A 15,000-nucleotide genomic window follows, 5' to 3' on the forward strand; every position below is an offset into this window, starting at 1 on the left:
TTTTAAGGAAAGAGTAGATTCTATTAAGTAAAATTAGCCAGAGTCTAAAAAAGAATGGGCAAAGAGCCGCAATCAAAAGTCTGCTGCAACACATCTTCCAAAAGAATATTTTGATCTTTAGTTAAACATTAACTTTCCATATCACCTTCCAGCTAGGCCAGTTATGCTGTATGAGTTAAACAGTCTCTCTCAATAGGTGGTTAGCATAATACTATTTGCAGCAGTACAGTCACCAAGAGTTGAGGCCCAAACTCATTTGTCATCATTCAGTTCCTAATGCAACATTCAATATCCCATGGTATCAATCATTTCTAGATATCAAATTTGCAATCGAAAAAAAAAAAAAAAAAAGAATTGACCAACTCGTCGTTAACATAAGTTGGCCAATGGCACGAGGCCAAGTGTCATGCAAGCTAATCACTTGATGACATGGGTGTCATAATATGTATTATTTTTGTTTATTATATTATATGATATTTTATTATTTTATATTATATTTTGCATGAATATTGTGATATCGATGGATCCGTGCAATGTGAATCGGATCATGATGAGATAATGATAATGAGACTGATTCGCCTTTAAACACATCATAAATAATCTTGGTCATAGGTTACTCAAAAGGAGCATCGAGATAATCGGACAAATTGGTATATTGTATACTCATACATATGATGAAGGCAGGTGATCTCATAGCTGCTCGTGTCGGAACATTAAAGATACAATACAGGTACTCATTGAAGAATGAGTTCACTGATTAATCCGCTCACGAAATGCAAGATGATTAATGATACCTCAATATTAGATAGTGATTCTATTGTCCTAATGGTATACTTGGTCCTTAGACTTGAGATATCAAGAATGTCTTGTATGAGTACTCCACCTTTTTATATCAGACTTATAGGTTTGGAAATTCTAAATCTAGCACAACTGGTCATTAGGAGTGGTAGCCAACCTTATGAAGGCTATTGAGTATCGATGGAGAATCATCCACTCTTGGTGTCATGAGAGGAATATCTCATGTGTTCTTGCTTAAACAAATCCATAGCTAGGGTCATTCGAATTGAGAGAGAAAGAGTTCTCCGGGAGAATCTGATTAGAGCAAGACTCGAGTAGAAACTATATGGGTCTAACAACACCATACCTGGTATACGATCTCTAGGATATTAAATGGATAAGGGACTATAGGTATACGGTAACTAAGAATAAACAGGTCTAATTGATTGGATTTATCTGTATCGTCTAGGGACTAGGGTATAGTGGCCTAGTACGATCATAGTCGATGAGTCGAGTGAATTATTATGGAGATAATAATTCATTGAGTTAGAAGGAATTCTGACAGGTATGACTCACAGTTAACTCGATATTGAGCCTAGATAGTCACATACATATGGTAGGCATTACGACAAGTAGAGGTTCGGATATGAGATATATGTCCGAGCCCCTATCTTATTGGATATCAAATAAGCCCCTAAATTATTTGATCTTATGAATGAGATATAATAAGAGCTAATGAGAGATTATTGGGTAGAGATCTACTAATGTAAGAGATTTGGGTAGTTAGATAGAGATCCAATACCCAATATGGCAAGATTCATTAGGGTTAAGTTGATAAGGGACCTCTATAAATAAGAGGGAACCAAAGGCTCATATGCTAGAGGTTTTCTTGGTTTTCACCTCCTATTCTCCTCTCCACTTCTCCTCCTCAGATAGTAGGCTTGGAGATTTGAGGAGCATCATTGCAGCTTTACTGTGTGGATCATTGCTAGAGAGAAGGACGCTTGACCTCCTTTATCCTCTCATACAAATCTGTAGGGATTTAGGGATATACGATATATTGGAAAATCTAGGGGGCAACATCACATGCACAACAGAAAAATATAAAAACCAAATCCTCAAATTTTCCAAAGATGTGTTCATCTTCGTGCGAAGATTAGTGCGTAAAATTCGTGAAACTTAAAAACCACATGTGAGATAGATTGTGTTGCCTAAGGAGATCGTATATCCTTGAATCCTAGTAGATCTATAGGAGAAGATGAAAGAAGTCAAGTGCCCTCCTCTCTAGTGGTGATTCACACAGCAGGGCTACGACGATACTCCACAAATCTCTAGGCTTGCTATTTGAGAAGAAGGGGAGAAGTGAATAGAAGATAGCAGCCCAAAGAGACTCTAGAGCCTATGAATCTTTAGTTCCCTCTTATTTATAGAGATCCCCTATCAATTTAATACTAATGTATCTTGCCCTATTGGGTATTGGATCTCCATCCAACTATCTAAGCCTCTTAGATTAATAAATCTCTATCCAATAATCTCTCATTAGCTTTTATTGGATCTCATCGAAAGGATCCAATCATTTATAGGCTTATTAGATATCTAATAAGATATGAGCTCTGACAAATATCTTATATCTAGACCTCTACTCGTCGCAATACCTACCATATGTGTGTGACCCTCTAGACCCAATATCGAGTTGGCCATAAGTTATACCTGTTAGAACTCCTTTTGGCTCAATAAATTATTATCTCAATAATAATTCACTTAACTCATCGACTACGAACGTACTATGCCACTATGCCATAGTTCCTAGATGATACAAGGGAATCTAGTCTATTAAACATATTTATCCTCAGTTACCGTGTACCTATAATCTCTCATCCATCTAATATCTCAAAGACCGTATACTGAATATTGTGCTATCAGACCCATATGATTTATACTCGAGTCTTACTCTAGTTGGATTCTTTCGGAGAACTCTTTCTCTCTTAATCTGAATGACCCTGGCTAGAGATTTGTCCGAGTAAGAACACATGAGATATTCCTCTTATAACACCGTGAGCAAATAATTCTCTATTGACACTTAATGACCCTCATAAAGTTGACTGCCACTCCCAATGACTAGTTGTGCTAGATTTAAAAGAGACATTTTCTGAAAATAAAGATGCAACAAAAATAAATAACATACAGATTTTGTAAAAAAATAAGCAAATAAGATATGGACTTCTATCTTAATCAATTCCTACTATTTTTCTGACGAATCACATGACACCCTTAGCACATGAAATAGAAGTCTCCGACAGACTTCTAGTGGGGGTCGGGATCCAATCGGCGTCTTAGCGTAACCTTGAGGGACTTGACCAATCACACTAAGCCCAAAAGATATGCAACTCTTACCAATCACAACTCCTTATAATTCTCGTCCTATTCGGCCTCCGAACTATTATGGTCTCGAGGGACTCGACCAACCATGATGTTTAGTTAAGTCAAAACTATCGTTACAAGATGAGTCGGATTCAATGATATACCCTCAAGAGACTCAACCAAGTATACCATGTCCTCAGGTCACCGGTGACATCTCTATGTCATAGGCAAGATAGCGAATCGTGATATAGGTGAGCCTCGAGGGACTCTGTTAAGATCGAGTCGGAACTAAGAGGGGGGTGAATTAGTATAATGGATAAAAATCATGTCAGTTCAAAATTTCATTTCGATTAAACCTGTTTCGGAAAGGTAACTTGAATTGAATGCTTGTTTGTAAGCGTAGTGGAAGTAAATCAAGTGAGGCAGTTTGTAGTGAAGGTAAATCGCAAGAATGGAAATGCAAACCATTTTATAGTGGTTCGATCGTCATGACCTACATCCACTCTACCGATTCCTCTTCTGTCGAGGCCACTAGCATCCATTAACGATCTTTCTTCAATGGGCGAAGATCAAGTACCCTTTTACACCCTTCTTCTTCTTTTCATAGGTTTAGGAGATAACATTTACACCCTCACTTACTCCTCTCTTAAACTACACTAACACTTAGAGCTTTTAGAGGAGTTCTCACAAGATAACAATAGTGTTTTTCTTCTTTTTTGCTCTCAATTCTTATGTATATTAACTAGGGATGATAGGGGTATTTATAGGCCTTAAGTGGATTCAAACTTGGAGCCTAAAAATATCTCATCCCCAGTTTTTAGGGTACTAGCGGTACCACCGCTTGTGTTAGGCGGTACCATTGCTTGTAACACTGCCACTCGGCGGTACCACCGCTTAACATCCTACCACTAGGTGGTACCACCACTTGACAATCTCTTAGAGACTATGTCTAGGTGGTACCACTGCCTGACATAATCTTAGAGACTGTGTCATGACGGTTCCACCTGTTGGGTCATTGTTGGGCCTTTCACTTAGCCCAATTGGCCCCTAATTGAGTTGATCCAATTCCAACCTAATTATATGCTAACTACGAATTTTAAGACATACACTAAGCAAATCAAGTCCAGTTAGTCTAGGTTTCTTCGACGATCTTTCGATGAACTTCTGACGTTCTCTCGGCAATGTTCCAGTAGACTTCTAGCAAGCTCTTGAACTTCATGGTCAATTCTAGCAAAACTTTCGACGAACGTCCTGACTTTCAACGAACTCACGAACTCCCAACAAAATCTCATTCTTGACTTGGGACTTCATTTTGCTTTATGTCTTGATCACTATCATAGTTAATCCTGTACACTTAAAACCTACTTTGATCTAGACAATTATTACAAAGCTTAAATCAAATCTTGTCCGGCATGTCATTAGTTCATCGATGCTTCATCCGATTCTTTAGTGCATCGTCCTCTGTTATGGCCTATTGCCCAATCGGTCAATTGACCTTCGCAACTCCAATTTCCTTGGCATAATTTCTGCTCTTCTTGGCTCGATGCCCGAACTCATGGCCTAAAGCTTTCTGCCGATACGTGGACCGATCTTTCGGCACGATGTTCAATCTTCTAATATGTTTTTCTCCGACCCAACATGATTCTTCTTGCTTTTAATTGTCTTTCCTTGATCGAAGCTTCTTACATCACTCAAAATGCAGATCAAACCATAAACACTATCAATTGGTTTTATCATCAAAATCTGAGATTCAACAATCTCCCTCTTTTTTATGATAATAATCAATTGATGACGGAGTTAACCTTAACTCCCCCTATCAATATGTCATATTGATAGAAACTTAAATTCAAGTTGAATTCAAGTCAAAGTAATATTTTATCATGAATATTTGTAACACATTATATGCATATCATTGCATTGCATACATCATTATCATAAGTTTTGCATGCATCATCATAAATATTTCAAATCATTATTGCATCAAAATATCAAAATATATTATATCCTACCATGTTTGATTCTCATATCATATCTTCTCCTCCTTTGTCATCAACAAAAAGGAGAAGTGGATCTACCCAATTTTTGAGATATAATTTTAAATCATTGTAACATAATCTCAAGTTTTATCATCATGCAAGCTAGTAATTTTCTTTCTTCTCTTATGAGAAGTGTATTTTTTGCTTCCTTCGCAAAACGCAAGCTAGCAAAATTTTATTTTATTTTACTACATGTAGGCTAGCAACTTTGGCAAGTTTTATATCATTTTTCAATATGCAAGCTAGCAAATTTTTGATATACAAGATAGCACTTTTGCTTCCTAGCAAGTTTTTCTTTTCCTTTGTCATTGTCAAAAATAAGGGAAGAATACAACGTTATAATTCTTTTCCCTTTACATAAATTTTCAAATCATGACAACTGTAAACAACAAAGATAAAAAATCGAGTCATGAATGTCAAAAGACTATATATCATTTTTGACAAGTTTCTTCTTTTGTAAATAGAAAGCATGATAGGAAACAATCTTAATTAAAAAAAAGACTCAAGTCATAAAAATCAAGAAGTCAATATCATGATCCAAAAAATATATAAGTAGAATTTATGCATTTGGAAGATTTAACATGTCTAAGTTTATCATTCAAGCTAACAAATTTGGTTCTCTCGAGATGCTAGCTATTTTCTTTCCCCCTTTTGTCATTGTAAATAAGAAAGAAGAAGGAAAAAACATAATGGTGTAAATGTTCAAGTCATCACAAAATAAGATTAATTTGGTGATGAGATATATAATTTATTAATATAAAGGAATATCATTAATAAATCATAACATGAAAGATATTAATATCAAATCATGAATGCCACAAGACATGATTTATTTCAATAAATCTCTTCTTTTATAAATAGTAAAAAGAAACATAGGAGATCAAATAATATAATATCTTGATTCATGCATAAAAAATCTCAAGTTAAAAATCTCAAAAAAATTAAGATAAAGCTCATTCAAATTCAAATTATCAAATTAAAATCATTTTCAAGGTCCAAGATATTCATACAAATAGATTCATCAATCTTCTTTTTGAAAACTCGATAAGATAGGGATTGAGAAATTCTTAAGAAAAATATTTTTATTATTATTTTTTGTTTGATTTATTTCACACAAGCATGCCCAAGTTTTTTATGCCAAATCAAAGCATGCATCATTGTTTAAGACCGAAAAAATAACTTTCATTACGACAAAGATTAATAAGCCATAAATCATAAAAATTAAAACAGATAATTTCGAAATATAAACTCATTAAGTATGATTTCAAATCATCATTAAATTATTTCATGAAGCATGATTTCATAAAGTATTTTTAATCAAAATCATTTTGTTTGTTGTAGTAATGTATTTTCCTTCTTTGCATCAATGATTTAATCATAATATGAGATATACAAATCGTAAATACAAAGGAATCATGTCATGAAAGATATAAGATGCAATTCCAAAACATAGTATTTCAAATCATTATGCATCATTAAATCATATTTCATTAAATATAAAATATTTTTAAATAAAATCAAAAAATAATACGGAAATCATTAAGATACATATTATTGCCTCTTAAAAACATACATAAGATTAATCTTATTAGATGTACAAGCATTAGATCTAACATTTTATTTCTTTATCATAAAACATGTAATTTTCACTATCATTTTCAAAATCACTAGAAAGATAAGCATGGTCTCAATTATATATATATATATATATATATATATATATATATATATATATATATATATATATATATATATATTATTTATTTATTTACCTTCTTTTTATATTTTTCTACTAACTAATTTAAAAAATAACTCATGAAAAGCATAAGTAATTTCAAAATAAACTAAGGAGGTTTCGGGTGAGTCATTTACCTCATTGTCGAGAGTCATTAAGGCATAGTTTGCCACCTTATTTTTGTTGGTTTATTTCTCATCATCGGATGAGCTCGATTCATCTCAAGCCACCTTCAATACTTTCTTCTTCTTTCGTAACTTCTTTTTAAGTTCATTTTTATTCTTAAATTATTATTTCATGAACTTTTTAAGTTTTATAGTGAGAAGTTCAAAGTCATCATCATCATCACTTGAGTTATCACTCAAGTGATATTCTATAGTTCGAAGTGTCAAATCCTTCATGTTCTTTAAAAGGTTGTTTTTATGTTCATTTTGTGTCATACAACTCATTTCGTAGGTCATTAAAGATCCAATAAATTCTTCAAGTGGAAAATAGTTTAAATCCTTGACCTCTTGAATGGCTATTACTTTAGGGTCCCAATTTTTATAAAGTGATCGTAAAACTTTATTCACAAGTTCAAAATTCGAAAAACTTTTACCAAGAGCTTTTAGACTATTGACAACATCCGTAAAACGGGTGTACATGTCTCCAATAGTCTCGCTTGGTTCCATACGAAATAATTCAAAATCACACATCAAAATATTTATTTTAGAGTCTTTAACTCTACTAGTGCCTTCGTGTGTGATTTCGAGTGTGTCAAATGTCAAAAGTCGTTTCACAAGTAGAAACCCGATTGAATTCATTTTTGTCTAAGGCACAAAAAAGAGTATTCAAAGCTCTAGCATTTAAAGAAAAAGTTTTTTTCTCCAACTCATTCCAATCGTTCATTAGAAGAGAACACCTTTCAAATTCGTTTTTAATAATATTCCATAAATCAAGGTTCAAGGAAAGCAAGAAAATTCTCATCCGAATTTTTCAATAAGTGTAGTACGTCCTATTAAACATGGGAGGACAAACAATATAAAAGCCCTCTTGAAAGCCGAAAAGAGTCATTTCTCTTAGGTGTTAAACCAAATAAGAAAAACGTGGCTCTGATACCAACTGTTAAGATTGAGTCAACACTAAGAGGGGGGGCTGAATTAGTGCAGCAAATAAAAATCACGTTGGTTCAAAATTTTGTTTTGATTAAACCCATTTCGGAAAGATAACTTGGAATTGAATGCTTGTTCGTAAGCATAGTGGAAGTAAAATAAGTAAGGCAGTTTGTAGTAAAGGTAAATAGCAAGAATTGAAATGCAAACCATTTTATAGTGGTTCGGTCATCGTGACCTACATCCACTCTACCGATTTCTCTTCCGTCGAGGCCACCAAGCATCCACTAATGATCTTCCTTTAATAGGCGAAGATCAACTACCCTTTTATACCCTTCTTCTCCTTTTTGCAGGTTTAGGAGACAACCTTTACACTCCCACTTACTCCTCTCTTAAACTACACTAACACTTAGAGCTTTTAGAGGAGTTCTCACAAGAATAAAATAGTGTTTTTCTTCTTTTTTGCTCTCAATTCTTGTGTGTATTAACTAGGGATGAGAGGAGTATTTATAGGCTTCAAGTGGATTCAAACTTGGAGCCTAAAAATATCTCATCCCTGATTTTTGGGGTACTGGCAGTAACATAGCCTATATTGGGCGATACCACCGCTGCACTGACACTAGGCAATACCATCACCTAACACCCTGCCATTGGGCGGTACTACCACCCAGTTTGGTGGTACCACTGCCTGATAGTCTCTCAGAGATTGTGTTTGGGTGATATCACCGCCTAAACTGGCGATACCAGCGCCTGACATAGTTTTAGAGATTGTGCCACAACGGTTCCACTTGTTGGGTCACTATTTAGGTGGCCCAACATACCCCAGACTTGGGCCCAATTGGCCCCTAATAGAGTGACTTAAGTCCAAACACAATTATGTGCTAACTACAAATTTTAAGGTATACACTAAGCAAATCAAGTTTAATTAGTCTAGGTTTCTTCCGGCGAGCTTCCGACGAACTTTTAACGATCTCTCGACAATGTTCCAGCGAACTTTCGACAAGCTCCTAGACTTCATGATAATCTTCTTAGCGAGTTCCGACGAGCTTCTTTGGCAAGCTCCTGGACTTCTCAATCGATTCCGGTAGAACTTCCAACGAACGTTTGGACTTCTGATGAACTCTCGAACTCCCAACGAAATCTCATTCTTGACTCCAGGACTTTATTTTATTTTATACCTTGATCACTATTATAGTTAATCCTGCACACTTAAAACCTACTTTGATCTAGATAATTATTACAAGGCTTGAATCAAATATTATTTGGCATGTCATTGGTTCATCGACACTTTGTCCGATTCTTCGGCATATCGTCCTCTCTTGTGGCCTATTGCCCAATTGGCCAATTGACCTCCATAACTTTGATTTTCTTAGCGCAATTTTGGCTCTTCTTGGCTCGATTCCTGAACCCATAGCCTGAAGCCTTCTATCGATATGTCAATTGATCTTTCGACTCGACATCTAATCTTTTGACATGTTTCTCTCCGGCTCAACATGATTCTTCCTGCTTTTAATTGTCTTTTCTTGATCGAAGCTTCCTACGTCACCTAAAACATAGATCAAATCATAAACACTATCAATTGGTTTCATCATCAACATCCGAGATTCAACAGACTCGACCAACTCACCCTATATCGAGAATTGATCCCTCCCTATAACAATAGAAGACCATGTGGGTCAATCTAATTGTCTAATGTTGGCTAACTTAATATTGTCAAGAGGGGCGATTTTGATTTGGTCTCCTAATATGACATGTCACACACGTACATATTTAATATATATCTACATCGTATGCAAATATATATACATATATAGTAGGTATGTAAGCAATCACATATCACATGAGTAATCACACTAGATGATTATGAAACACAACCTAATGTGATCAGGCCTAAGCTAGTAGGCCTAATCGCTCACATCAAGATTTATGTGTGCAATGATACATCTCCTTGCCCTGTGATCATCCATCTCGTCCTCATTGATTCCATTGACATCTCAACGTATTTCCATATATCACGATCATCCGTCTCGGTCTTGTGGGTCCCGCTATCGCTTCCACGCTCTCGTTGCGTCTCCTCATGTGATTACAACTTAATCATAGACACGTATGCCCGACAACAAACGAGAAATAAAATGGAGGCTCACAGGCCCAATAATAATAATCACAAGTATACACACATTACATAGTCCATGATTATCCGTCCACATATATCATTCATCATATGTACACATCATCATCATCATCATATAAGACTACTAGATAATAATAATAATAATAATAATAATAATAATAATAATAATAATAATAATAATAATAATAATAATAATAATAATAAAACTTTTTAATTAATTAATATTTTTTGAAATTAGGGGACATATAAGGATGTTTCTAAATTATGAAGGGTATTTTGGTAATTTAGATAAAAGGACATAATTGATTTTTTTTATAAATTCACAAGGGGCAAAATTATCTATTTGCTCAAAAAACCCTAAAACTTTCTCTTCTCCCTATCGCACGCATTGCCACCGCCACCCTATCGGTGGTGGCCTCTACGGCACAAGGTATGCCCGCAAGAAACGTCGCCCTTGCAAGTGGGGGGCCCCGCGAGCGAGCACCCCTTGCATGCACCATTGCCTCCATGAGTGGTTCTGCCCACAGTGCTACCCCGTTGGGCGGGCGCCCCTACGGGCCATGCCACCCTTACGAGTGGTTCTGCCCATGGGAGCAGCACCAGCAGGCTGCCAGCCCCTGTAGGCTACCGGTCGCCGCCCGCAAGCACCTGCATGTAGATGGCAACGTTGCCATCTATGAGTGCAACAATATTTGTTGCTCTTTCTTGCTTTTGCGTTAATGATTTTGACATCAAAAGCTTCTCCATAATATAACATTCAAAACCAATCTTTCGCACAAACAACCTGACACTGATACCACTGTTGGAAAATCTAAGGGGCGACATCACATGCACAACAAAAGAACATAAAAACAAAATCCACAAAGATGTGTTCGTCGTCGTGCGAAAATTGGTGTACAAAATCCCTGAAACTTAAAAGCCACGTGTAAGATAGATTATGTTACCTAGGGAGATCATGTATCCCTAAATCCCTACAGATCTATAGGAGATGATGAAGGAAGTCAAACGCCCTCCTCTCTAGCAGTGATCCACACAGTAGGGCTACAATGATACTCCTCAAATCTCCAAGCCTGCTATCTAAGGAGGAGAAGGGAAGAGGAGAATAGGAGATGACAACCTAAAGAGGCTCTAGCCTATGAACCTTTGGTTCTCTCCTATTTATAAAGGTCCCCTATCAACTTAAACCTAATGGATCCTACCTTATTGGATATTGGATCTCCATCCAACTACCCAAATCTCTTAGATTAGTGGATCTCTATCTAATAATCTCTCATTAGCTCTTATTTGATTTCATCCATATGATCCAATAATTCAGGGGCTTATTAGTTATCCAATAAGATAATGACTCCGGCGGATAGCTCATGTCTGAACCTCTACTCATTGCAATACCTACCATATATGTGTGACCCTCTAGGCCCAATATCGAGCTGGTCGTGAGTTATACCTGTCAAAACTCCTTCTAGCTCAATGAATTATTATCCCCATAATAATTCACTTGACTCATTGACTATGGACGTACTAGCCCACTATGCCGCAGTCCACAAATAATATAGGGGAATCTAATTCATTTGACATGTTTGTCATCAGTTACTGTATACATATAGTCCCTCATCCATCTAATATCTCAGAAATCGTATACCGGGTATGGTGCTGTTAGACCTATACGGTTTCTACTCGAGTCTCGTTCTAATTGGATTCTCCCGAAGAACTCTTTCTCTCTTAATCCGAATGACCCTAGCTAGAGATTTATCTAAGCAAGAACACATGGGATGTTTCTCTCATTACACCAAGAACGGATATTCCTCTATCGATACTCAATGACTATCGTAAAGTTGACTAGCACTCCCGATGACCGGTTCTGCTAGATCTGGAACATCCAAATATATAAGTCTGATATTAAAGAGTGGAGCACTCATACAGGACATCCTTAGTATCTCAAGTATAAGGACCAGGTACACCACTAGGACAACAGAATCATTATCTAATAACAAGGTATCATTAACCATCTAATATTCCGTAAGCGGATCAATTAGTGAACTTATTCTCCAATGAGCACCTGCACTGTATCTCTAGTGTCCCCACACGAGTAGCTATGAGACCAACTGCCTATATCATATAGAATGGTATATAGTATACTAATCTACCTAGTTATCTCGATGTCCCTCTTAAGTAACCTATGACCAGGATTATTTAGGATCTGTGTTTAAAGATGAATCGGTCTCATTATTGTGATCTCATCACGATCTGATTCTCATTGCATAGATCTATAGATATCACAATATATTAATGCAATACGTAATATAAAGTGATAAAATATCAAATAATAATAATAAACAAAAAGACTAAGTATCAAGTCACATATGTCATCACTCACGTGATTGGCTTGTAGGGCACCTAGCATGATCTTCCCAGGTAAAACACTATCTCACACGTGATTTTCTGTTTTGACGAGTTTTGCGTATCAATATTCACACGATGATAAACATATATTTAAGAAATTTAAGGTATTTTATTTTATGTTCTTCCGCTACGCACGCATATGATGTTATCCTAGATTTCCTTACAACATCAACCCATGAGTCAAACCAAAGATTAGTTTATAAACCAAACCCAATACACCTCTTAAATCTCAATTAGACTTTGCTGACTAACTTGCATATGTTATTCCAATTCCATTAGCACCCCAACACTCTAGAGGGAGCTTAAGGAAATAAGAATTCATACTTTGCCTTAAGCACTTTCACCGAAAGATACTCCTTGCTATTGAGAAGTGGAATAAGATACTTAGCACACAATGTACTTCTAGCTAATCTTAAATCCCTAATCTCTAAACTTCCTTCCACTTTGGGAGAAATAATAGTTTGCCATATTGATTTTATTTTTATTTTCCTTATAGTTCCAAAAAACTCCCTAGCCTTTCATTTGATTCTTTTTATAATCTTGCCGAACATGGGTAGGGATGACTTTGAGGATCGAGCTTATTAAGGTAGCCTTCCTAAGAGAGAATGCTCTTGAATCATCTTTTGACTCCATTAAGGACTTTATCAACCAATATGATTTGATATTTTTCTTCTAATCTTTTATAAAATATGAAAGAACTCAAGTATTTAATAGGTCACTAGTTTTCCTGCATCATAAGGGACTAGCATATTTTGGTTCTCTCATGTTGGATACTCCTCGGATAGAAAGAAATTTTGGATCTTTACCGATTGATGGCTAAATTAATCAGCTTCTTAGATCTATGTAGAATGCTTTTAATAGATTGACAAGTCCTATTGTTCTCTATGAAAGCAACTAATAAATCATTAGCAAATACCACATAGATTAATAAGACTCTACATTCATACTTTTCCTATTTTCATGATCTATAAATTCTAAAGTTCTCTTATAATCCTGGTCCCTCAGCAATACTACATATCTACTGCACGAGAACTATCAAGGTTGATTGGGGTTTGCAGAGCTCCTGTAATCCAACATTTTGCAGAATCAATGTCGGGATCAATTTCAGTTAGAAGCTTTGGTCAGGAAAAAGAGTTTGTGAACACTAACTATAATCTGATAAATGATCTCTCTCGACTTCAATTTCATAGTACAGGTGCTATGCAATGGCTTTGTTTTCGTCTCGATATGTTGTCATCCCTTACATTTGCCTTCTCTCTGATATTTCTGATCAGCATGCCAGAAGGTGTAATCAATCCTGGTACTTGCTTTCTATAGTTCCATTATTTGTGTTTCCTGGAATTTCCTGGAAATATGGAAGTCATGTTAGCCATTGTTTTTCTGCTTCTTTGTCTTCTTCCCTAGGTATTGCTGGCCTTGCCGTGACATATGGGCTTAGTCTGAATATGATACAAACATGGGTCATCTGGAATCTGTGCCATCTTGAAAATGGAATTATTTCTGTGGAGAGAATACTACAGTATACAAACATTCCTGGTGAACCACCTCTTGTCATAGATGAAAACAGACCTGATCATATCTGGCCATCAAAGGGGGAAATAGACATTCTTAACTTGCAGGTAATTACATCCTGCCTACGATATTCCTTGTTCGTTTTCCAGCATATATTGCATCTTTTAAGTGTTAGTTTTTGTTATCTATCACTTTCCAAGATGATAAATGTGATTATATCACTAAATAAAGGTTTAAATATATAAAGTTTCTTGGATGTGTGTTAACAAAAGTTCCTGCTTGAGAACAACTCAACTCCCTCAGCATGAAAGTGCTACTTCAAGCTCATTATGGTTTTCACACTAAATGTTTCTCTATTGACATCTTAAAAGTTGTTGCAAATCCCATCATCTTTTTTTCTTTTTAATACTAATTAACTTGGAACAGGTTCGTTATGGCCTCGACATGCCTTTTATTTTAAGGGGTCTCACTTGCACTCTTCCTGGAGGTAAAAAGATTGGAATTGTTGGAAGAACTGGAAGTGGCAAGTCCACCCTTATACAGACAATATTTCGTATTATTGATCCTACTTTTGGTCATATTTTCATCGATGGCATTGATATTTCAACAATTGGGCTGCACGACCTGAGATCCAGATTAAGCATTATCCCGCAAGATCCAATTATGTTTGAGGGAACTGTGCGTAGCAACCTAGACCCACTTGAAGAATATACGGATGAGCAGATATGGGAGGTGCTTCAGTTTACTAGCATATTATTTGACTTGTATTAATTTATCATATCCCTTTAGTGTTGTTTCCAAGTTTATTTGAAATCATAATGTGTCTTTTCTTTTTCAATGTTTTTCTCTTTTAGGCACTGGATTGCTGTCAACTTGGAGAAGAGATTAGAAATAAGGAATTGAAGCTCGACTCTGAAGGTATCAGATTTTAAATTGTGGTGATATTTATAGTCCTAT

At 35.8% G+C, this 15,000-nt stretch overlaps 1 protein-coding gene across 1 annotated transcript in view; it reads left to right on the forward strand.

Annotated features, from left to right (window-relative positions):
* Positions 1–15,000, forward strand: part of LOC135637735 (ABC transporter C family member 3-like) — a 21,279-nt gene that overhangs the window by 4,323 nt on the left and 1,956 nt on the right. Inside the window, exons 5-8 of the mRNA XM_065150490.1 lie at positions 13,537–13,831; positions 13,936–14,150; positions 14,470–14,775; positions 14,898–14,961. Of these exons, the coding sequence (XP_065006562.1) occupies positions 13,537–13,831; positions 13,936–14,150; positions 14,470–14,775; positions 14,898–14,961 (880 nt within the window). The remainder of the gene's footprint in view (positions 1–13,536; positions 13,832–13,935; positions 14,151–14,469; positions 14,776–14,897; positions 14,962–15,000) is intronic.

The sequence above is a fragment of the Musa acuminata genome, chromosome BXJ3-5 (genome assembly GCF_036884655.1).
Source record: "Musa acuminata AAA Group cultivar baxijiao chromosome BXJ3-5, Cavendish_Baxijiao_AAA, whole genome shotgun sequence".
NCBI lineage: Eukaryota > Viridiplantae > Streptophyta > Magnoliopsida > Zingiberales > Musaceae > Musa > Musa acuminata.